The 9,837-nt window shown below is 40.4% G+C and overlaps 1 protein-coding gene across 1 annotated transcript in view; it reads left to right on the plus strand.

Moving 5' to 3' along the window:
• Positions 1–9,837, plus strand: part of LOC110065338 (importin-9-like) — a 32,839-nt gene that overhangs the window by 17,307 nt on the left and 5,695 nt on the right. The window contains exons 18-27 of the mRNA XM_020772470.2: positions 769–836; positions 1,414–1,494; positions 2,081–2,209; positions 3,735–3,793; positions 5,489–5,615; positions 6,631–6,720; positions 7,096–7,262; positions 8,583–8,686; positions 9,301–9,330; positions 9,833–9,837. The exon at positions 9,833–9,837 is cut by the window's right edge and continues 120 nt beyond it. Of these exons, the coding sequence (XP_020628129.2) occupies positions 769–836; positions 1,414–1,494; positions 2,081–2,209; positions 3,735–3,793; positions 5,489–5,615; positions 6,631–6,720; positions 7,096–7,262; positions 8,583–8,686; positions 9,301–9,330; positions 9,833–9,837 (860 nt within the window). The remainder of the gene's footprint in view (positions 1–768; positions 837–1,413; positions 1,495–2,080; positions 2,210–3,734; positions 3,794–5,488; positions 5,616–6,630; positions 6,721–7,095; positions 7,263–8,582; positions 8,687–9,300; positions 9,331–9,832) is intronic.

Below are 9,837 nucleotides of genomic sequence, written 5' to 3' on the forward strand. Positions count from 1 at the left end.
ACCTGGTGTAGACAGCTATGAATTTGGCGACGGAGATGGTAACAGAATCTAGAAGCCGTCAAATTCTAGTTGGGTTGGAAAACGGTCACGTTTGGTGGACACTCTTGTTCTGTTAGTGTAAAAAAGATTTTCGGTTGAACCGAACAGAAAACGTTTCCAGCAGCTTTAAGGAGCAACACAATGATATAAAAATTGTTTCTGTTTTGCGGTCTGTGAAGTAATCATAAATCTCCTTTAAAGTAAAAGTTTGGCAAGGTATAAAAACACGTTCTTACTACACGGTAGTAATAATAAACCCGGTAAATAAAGCAAACAGGGTTAAGATTGAGGAAGATTCAAACGGAGTTTTAACTGCGAACTATAAAAATATTAAGCGCTATGTTTTTATTTGTGCCATTAACAATTGACCAGGCAAAACATGACCTTAAGCCCCGTCCAAACGGGAAATGTTTAGCAATCAAACACGATCAAACATTGCTTAGTGACCAAACGTTTTCCGTTTGGACACCTTGTTTGATCGTGTTTGATAAAATCTGAACAACGTCAAACATTTGATCAAACATTGTAAACATGTTACATCACCAACATGTTAGGTTACCAAACAATGTTTGATCGTGTTTGGTCGCCAAACATTTCCTGTTTAGACAGGGTTTTATTCTCTGCTTCTGGCCGGTTAAGTGTTCTGATGGGACTCTTCAACCAAATCAGCCAAACCTCAGGGTTACCCTTAAAACTGATGACCTTAATTATAGTCTGCGTTTCTTTTAGATGCCGCTCTTATTCCACTAATAGAAGACTTGTTTAAAGAACTTGCAATGATAGAGGCTTGCAACAAGGTAAGGAAGGAAAAGTGTGAAACGTGGCATTATTCTCATTGCGAAAAAGTATACGGAACTCGCCCGCGCACAAACCTATCAGGCACCTATCGCCTCAATGGGTGCTACCTGATTACCCTTACGTCCCCAAGGGGCCTTCCTTGCCTATATATATAGGCGCATTTGTTCAGATTTCCTATCTTTTTCGCCAAGTCACGCGCGCGGTCGTAAGTTGCATTTAGTTTTTTTACCCACTTACCTCCCCTGCAGTGACGTGTACTTATTTCGTGCATCTCTGTTGTGTGATTTTCTGTTTAGGCTAAATCTTGCCTCCCATATGATATATGACAGCTTTGTCTGGGCACTAAGGTCTTATTTTCGTGTTTATAATCATTTTCCAACGAAATCACAAGTTTTGTTGAAAAGCGCGGGAAAAGTGGCCCGGCAAAATCATGATTTCGCCCGATTGGTCAAAATGTCATCGTCTTTACTGTGATTGGCTGGGGCAGGTAAAGCATGTGGCAAGTTGCCCTCCACAACTCACAAAAGTTGCTTCTGCTATTTAATGATCTGTGTTGATTTAACTTTCTCTTTTTAGCTTTTACAGCAGAGGTTTCTGCCGACATTAATTAGTATATTCCAGGCTCCGCCAGAGAAGACTCCGTTAGGAATTAATGCTGTAAGTAAAACAGATCATATCATTTGAAGTCAGTGGCGAACAACTTAAAGTTCTAAAGATGTCAACACCATACTGCTTTTACTCATTATTTATTGACCACTCCATTTTCCAAAATTTCTGAACTCTTCAATCTACTTGCATTTCTATCCTTCTCGTTTCGTATGAGCCTTGGTTTGAAACTTACTAACATTATTCTGGAGGCTTTTTTAAATTTTTTTTTCCTCCACCCATGCTTGATTTTGTGCAAATTTTTTGCCCCTCCCTTAGAAACAGATCCAAACAAAAAAATGCTGGTTATTTGAAAAGATTTTCATCGCAAAGTCAATGATGCGCTTGTGAAAAGCAAGCGTTTTTCGCCTACCGTTCTTTGTTAATTATCGTGTGCGAAAGCGGAACAATTTTCCTTTTTCTTGCATGTAAGTGATGTAATTGCAATGAAATGCAATCCACGAATGTCTAGATCTATGTCTCCATGTGGTAAAGTGTTTTCCTCTGTTATTTAGAGTGAACGCACCAGACTGTGAGAAAATTGTCTCCTTTTCCAAGGTCCTGGCATGTTTTTTCATTCATATTTCTATCTTCACAGGTCTGTATGGATATACTGTGTAACATCATTCGGTGTACCCAGCCCCCTCTCTCGGAGCCGCTTCTCAATTCTGTATTTCCTGTTGTCGTCAATACAATACTCGCGTCAGATGATAACTCTGTGTTACAGGTACAGACATGGGGTCAAAATATCTCGCACAATTGCTGCATAATTATTGGGCTGGAGCCTGTTTCTCGTATAGGTCCCGAAAAGTTTTCGCACCCGAAAAGCCGAAGCAAAATCTCAAACCTTATGATTACAGAGCTGTTTTATGCACACATTCTTAATATGAGCAGAGGTTTTCTTCATACAAGAAGTTTCAGGCGTATACACACACCTCTCTGTCTTTAAATACCAATTCACTAAAATGCCTTTACGGGCCCGAAAAGTTTCCGGGGCTTTCGAGAAATGGGCACCTGGTCCCAGTGCCTGAACTCTCTCTTTGCCTCCCTATAGGAGAATCTTTGTTTACAATATTTGCCTCATTACCATAAGCGATGCAGTTTCTAATGGAGCTACAAAAACGTTAATTCTGAATATCAAAAGTGCACAGCACGTTTAACTGTCCCAAGGAATTTGAGCCCGATGTTTTGAATACTTTTCGTGCGACGCGGGTTTGAAAACTGAAAATTTCAATTTCACAAAGAACTTATGAGCTCATTAGCGCTTTTGCCACCCAAACATTTTTCAGTTTTTGATAGCCAATTTCTCCTCGAATATTACACCAAAAGAGCCAAAATTTCACCAATTACTAAGTTTCACAAACTCTTTAAATGTTTGTAGTCAATTCGTGTGTAGCATGATGCCTTCTATGCGCAGTCGTATGTTAATGAGGAAAAATGTAGACAATGACGTCAGAAAAGATTCACCTATGTATGGGTCGAATCTTTATATTGAACTCTCATATAGTCTCAAGGAACTCCTAAAGTAGTATTTCTGCGATGTACAGAATGTTCCTTTGTGTCCAAGAAAACTTTCAAATTCGGTTAGAGTTTACTAGGTTGACAAACAGAGAAGCATGTTTGTTGCTTGCTTGTTGCCGTTAATCCAAACAGCAACAAGCAAGGTTGAGATTGGCGACGATTGACACTGATAACGATCGTATAACTTGCAAAATACTGGGCTAAATTTTCCAAGATGTGCCTCTCTTGACACAGCTCTTTCAAGGGCCTCAGTAGAAGCCTCGTTACCAGGTTCCTCTCTCTTTCTCGAGGAAGAGAGAGGACCCTAGGAACGAGGTTGCCTCAGAAGATTTCTACACTTTTCGTTTTGTTCATAAGCGTTTCTTGCTGGGGTTTATTGACGGTTACTTCGGGCAATATAAGTCGTTTGTTAGTTTCCAATTAACACTAAAACGTTTTCCTTTAAAACTGGGGGTAAAAAGCGTAATTTTACCGTTTTACAGTTTTTTCACACCTCTTTTCGCATACATGTCTCATCTCGCGTTTTTACATTTTAATTCTTTAAGGTTTTAGACTGGAAGCCGAAAGTTCTACGACTTTTTTAAAAATTCTTAACCAGAGAATACTTTTACACAAGAAAACCTTTTCCCGTCGAATTTAATTCTAGCACCTCGTCAGTAACCATCTTCTTGAGATATGTTGACTTTGTAATTTTGTAGTCCTAATTTTTTTTTCCCGGTTTTATAATTTAGGGTGGTGGGCAATGCCTCAGAGCGTTTGTGTACGTTTCACCGGAACAGTTGATTGCTTGGTGAGTAACACTGTTTTAAAAAACTAGTGAGAAAATCTCAGATAGTGCTGAGTGTAATTTACATCTCTGATGTAGTAGTCACACAGGTCCTCACCCCTGCTGCTCTCTCCCTTGGTAGTCACCTAGGCCTTTTCCCCTTTGCAGAATATGAGCGGACAAAAACTTGATAAGACATACTCTTAGCCGTGTGTATGTTTCATGTTTGTGTTTTGCCCAAAAATGACTTACAATTACCGTTTGTCAAGACGGTTTTAAATTTATTGTGGTATTTTATCTTGAGTTTCGTTGATTTTGTACATTACTTTTCACGCCAACGTTTGTAATTTCTTACTTTTGCTTTCCTCGTCAATGTATGTAACAAGATACCTTTGTTTCCACGAAAATATAGGAAAGATGTGTATTTTTTTAACTTACTGCTGGAGATAAATGGAATATAAAAGTTAAATATCTGCTGAAAAGTTGAGGAGGAACGATTTGTTTTATTCACTTCACCGATAAACAAGAATTAATCTAATTATCAAATAGTCACGTCGAATAACGGAATAGTGCGTTCTGATTCTGTTGCCAGCCGAGTTGGTGTAAACAATAAAACCACATCAAACTAATACACAATGCCATTGGGTAATACAACTGAGGAGCGTTTCAACGAGAAGTATTAAAGGTCGAGATCTTTACTTGACCGAAATTATATCCCACATCGGTGAGCGAGTCACCTCATCGACTGATGAAATTAATTGGAGGTTTCAGTAAGTCCCACGGAGTCTGCGGCAATAATAACGAAGTTTCTGTTGTCATAAATTTACTAGTTTTACATATAACTAACGCGGGAATATGATCTTTGGGTTCTCTTTCATAGAAGAGGAAATAAACAAGCTGCTAAGGAGAAGCAATATGTTCCGATTCTCTATTTCAACCCTGGCAAACACACAATAGTTATAAAACAGCAGACGACATTTCCTGAATAGAGCTAGGGAAGATTCCAGAAGATACGCAGTCACAGTAACGTTCTTTGGACTAAAAAAGGAGAACTGACGTTACCTGAAATGTAACTGCTATCCCCAGCCAAAACGAGAGTGTGATATCACTCATTACAAAAAACAAAAAAAAAAACGTGCATCTGAACTCGAGAACGGAGTTTATCACACTGGCAATGCTAGAACGCATGCGTCTTATATTCTACGAAATGCATCTTTCACCTAACATATAGTCGACTTTGACGCTAACTAATCTGCGCATGCGTTTGGAGCAAATTGCTTCTGTTCTTGAGAGAATGGCACCACAAGGATAGCATGAGATTTGCAAAACCATATAAATATTTTTGCCATATTATCACGTTTTGCGTAGTGCACTCGGGTACCTACTGCACCCAGCCCCCCTTCCGTCAAGGCTAATTGATTAATTGAAATTAATTAATTAAACAAACATTAAAGTTTACACCTTACGGCGTTATTACGTTAGTGTCTTAGCGAACAGCAGCCCCCTAAACCATCCCAATAGTGCACTCTGCACTAATAAGTCCAAGCATGTTTTTCTTTACAACTTGCTGAGTAACGCTATAGAAAGCAGAAATTTATGAAGACCGAATTTTGAGGGACCAGGTTTAAGTTCTCGAGAATATTGCGAAATATTTTTCTGTTATCGACCCTTTCTAAAGAAGCATTTTGTGCTCTTTGTCGTTTTTTTCCTTTTTTCCAGGCGCGATCCTCAAGGGAACAGTGCTATCTCTTACATTGTCCGAGCAACTTCACATCTTCTCGACCCCAGGGCGCCTGAGTTCACGGCCTCCTTTGTTGGTAGACTGGTAACTACAATGATTAAAAAGGTAAGTGATAGAATCATTTAGTCAATCTGAATAAGCTTGTGCCTCTCCCCCCGTACAAAAATTTAACGTCTCTTCCGGTTTTCATGGTCAGTTTGGAGCGAAAATGTAAGAAAATGTAAGAAAACTAACAGGAGAAAATCAAATAACGTGCAGATAAACAAGGTGGATAACAATAATTAAATTCTCTATGCATATGTGCCGTTCAAAGGTTAACTTTTCAGTGACTGTTTCACCTTTTGTCCTCAAAAGGATTTGGGAAATTTGAGATGGTAAGCGGCGGTTTTGGCGGGAACGACGGAGGGAACAGCGTGCGGCGCGCGCAATACGTTTCACCGCTGTGGAGCCAACACCTCCACAGCCGTCGAACGCACTGTGCGTGCGCTGTTACCGCCTTCATACCCTTCGCTGATAAAGCACAGCCATGCCGGGTTGCTCTTGAAAGGAAAAACTCCTCTTTATTTTCGTCGTTTTGAATCACCTAAATCACTGGGTGCTTGACACTGGGTGCTCTCCTAAAGTATGAGTTGAACCTCCTCCCCCATCATTGATTATATCCTGGCTTCTGTTAACATTTTAACAACTAATTAAAGCAGGTATATAGAATCCTGGTGGCCTAATAGTTGGCGCGCTCGTCTCCGGATCGAGCGATCCGGGTTCGAGCCCTGGCCGGGGACTCGTTGTGTTCTTGGGCAAGACACTTTACTCTCAAAGTGCTTCTCTCTATCCCCCTGCTGGGGGTAACCCTGCGATGGACTAGCATCCCATTCAGGGGGGAGCAGAAATACTCCTAGTCGCTTCATGCTACAGGAACCGGGATAAGCTTCGGCCATGATGGGCCAATTGGCTCGTATGCAGACCTTTTACTTTTATATAACATCCTGATCGTCTCAGAAAAATCGTCTTGACGGAAAACCAAGTTCTCTCATTGACAGATGTAGAAAATGCGTGAGAAAAAGTTATTAGACGCTGTTAGAACGGGATATTAATTGAGTTTTTTTCCTTCTTTTCTTGGCAGATTGGAAATAACCTTGGTGAAAATCTCGACTTATTATTAAGAGGAGTCCTTAGCAAACTTCAACAGGCGGAAACGTTGAGCATAATCCAGGTAAATCACAGACGTATGTTTTGCAACACTTATTTCATTGAAATCCTTACAAGTCAACTTTCGTTTCCAGAGTTTCACTTTCGACCAAGTTACGGTGAGCTACGTCACGGTTTTCGCATCTTCGAAAGTTTATCCTAAATTTTTCAAGTTCTTCGCTTGTAATCCGTGTCAATCTCCTCCATCCTTAGCCATCCTTGTTCCTTTTATGTTTATTTTTATCTCTTTGGTGTTTTTCTATCTTAGTAAACTGTTATTTTCAGGTTTCCTTCAATTTAAAGAAAATTTTGTACGTGGCTAAATAACTCAAAATTCCGTGACTGAGCTACTTTAAGGCGTTGCTTTAGTCCTAATGCTTCTGTTTATCTGCTTTCACAGTCGCTGGTCCTTTCATTTCTTCACCTGATGAACAGTCAGTTACAGATCACGCTCGATTTTCTGAGCGGTGTTCCTGACCCGACCGGCAAGTCAGCGCTAGAATATGTTGTAAAGATATGGTGCGCGAGGCAGCCGGAATTTTTTGGTGTTTACGACAGTAAAGTGAGGTAATTCATGTTAAGAAGTGTGCTGGTGATTGTAGTAGATAAAGATAAAGTCTACATACGAGCCAAGAAGGCCATCAGGCCGGAGTTTATTCCGGTTTCTGCGACTAGGAATATTTCTACTCCCCCCTGGATGGGATGCTAGTCCATCACAGGCTTACCCCCAGCATTAAATTGGCCGGTACCCATTTATACACCTGGACGGAGAACACAATGTCCCCGGACAGAGCTCGAACCCGGACCACTCGATCCGGAGTCGAGCGCACCTAACCCGGCATGAGGCCACCGCGCCTCCACAGGTGCTGGTAGTACGCCGTCATATTTAATTCAAACCACATCAATATATACGCTGACACGCAGAAGTCAAGGAGAGCTGTAAATAGAGTGAAACCCCTGGTTGCGACCACCTCGCGTAAGCGACCACCTCTCCTCAGCAACCAGTTCTCAAAAACACCAAAAGTTTCCAAGTCAAATCACTATATTTGGAGCCTCTTGTAAGTGACCACCTCTCGTAAGCGACCGCGACCACTTTTAGAGCTAAAAAGTTTGAAATTTTCTTTTGTTTTTAACCTCCTAATGTTAACGTCGTAACATTATCGCATTCTTGGTAGTACAAGACGTTCAAGAGACGGAAATTTCTCAATGGGAAGAACTGGATTTTTTCTCGAAATTGACTTTTGACATGACTAAAACATTTAAAAATTTAAAGTAGGAAATGCACATACATCGTACTCTTTCAGACTTAAAAGTGACGACCTTAAAAATTACCATTTGCTAACGAGGCAAAATTGTGACCTAATATGGTCTAAGCTCTTGTAAGCGACCACCTAAGCTTGACATTTTGGGTGGTCGCTCACGGGAGGTTTGACTGTAACTCAACAACAGTGAGAATGCGAACTTTTCTTCCCATCTAGACTGTCCAACTGCACATCTCGAGCTGTGAAAGCTGCGTCTTCTTAGCTTGTGCAAGAATTTTTCAACATCAGAAAACAGGACCCGGATAGTAAAAAGCAGTTGCTCGATTTCTGTTCCCATGGCTCTCCTTGCACAATTTTTTCCAGCAGTTTTTGCTATGCAGGATTATTCTTTGGATAGTGCCCAATCCTCTCCCCCCCCCCCCCCCCCAAAAAAAAAAATAAATAAATAAATAAAAATAATAATAGTAATGTTAATAATAATATAATAATAATAATATTAATATTAATATTAATATTAATATTAATATTAATAATTGTCCGTCCCTTAGAGAATTTCCTCCTCCTACCAACCTGTGATTACTGCTTTTGGAGACTCAGTTTATTGTTGTTTTTCTATCTTTTACAGCACAATGGCTCTTTGCAATGTTCTACAGTTCTTCGTTAACACTGGCGACAAAAGACTCTCGAGTATCATAGTCAAAGGAGAGAGGATTTTCCAACAGGATGAAGGTAATAAAAAGTTTCAAACTTGTAAACTACGTCTTAAAACATTCAGTATGTTGGGAATGGTGGCATCAATCATATTTAGGGAGACGAAACAGCCCTTAACGGAAATCCTTGTATACCGGGAGGGGAGGGGTTTTATTGGAAGCAATTTGTACATTTCAAGGATGGATACGTTGTGTCTGAAAAGAGTTTGAATGTGAATCATTTTAAAAAACCTAGAAGTAACTGGACCCCAAGAACTCTCAATATGTTCATGAGTTTTTTTTTTTTTCATCGACATTTCAATTCTGCAGTGATAAACAGAAAAAAAGTGATAATTTATCGCTATAACATGCGATGACGGTAAATCGCTGCAATTATCTTCATAGTTGAGTCATTCATCATTTGTCCGTTTTCCTGATGGAGACTCTGCTTTCAGGCTATCCTATCCTCCGCAGCCGTTGCAGCCTCGGCCCGAGGTCTTAATCCTTTCTCCTTAAGCTATCTTTCCACTGTTCTCCTCCATGTCTCTTGCGACCTTTTGCCTTATCTTCGTCTCCATAGTCAAGATTATTACAGATCATTGCTGACACGTTACGTCAGGCGTTAACAACTCTCTTTTTTCATCTTTGTGGCAGGAATCCGAACAAGATCCAGAACGGCGAAAGGTAAGCCACAGTGACAACATTTTTTTATCGAAGCGGGAAGCGAGTAAGAGTATTTCCTCAACGGAATGCTAACACTCCCCAGTTATCCTCTCAGCACTTCTTTCATGTTTCCCCACGAATTCACCAGTACCAATTTTTATACACCTGGGTGGAGCGAGGCACTGTGAGAGTAAAGTGTTTTGCCCAAGAATACAACAAAATGTCCGCGGCCAGGGCTCGAAGTCAGACCGCTCCTTAGTCCAGCGCGCTAACCATTGGTTCACGGCGTCTCCTATTTCAGTTTACTTAACTTTAGAAGGTGCTCTACAGGCGAATCTTTGCTTATGTCATTGTTTACATTTTTCCTCTTTTGCGCATAGAAGGCATCACGCTAGACACGAATTGACTACAAACATTTAAAGAGCTTGTGAAACTTGATAATTGGTGAAATTTTTGGCTCTGGATATGAAGCAAATATTGTTAACAAGGGTTCTCCTATTCATCGTGATACTTGTCATTTCAGCTCCC

This window comes from Orbicella faveolata, unplaced genomic scaffold, assembly GCF_042242905.1.
Source record: "Orbicella faveolata isolate gen_17 unplaced genomic scaffold, um_ofav_v1 contig_35, whole genome shotgun sequence".
NCBI classification, from domain to species: Eukaryota; Metazoa; Cnidaria; class Anthozoa; order Scleractinia; family Merulinidae; genus Orbicella; species Orbicella faveolata.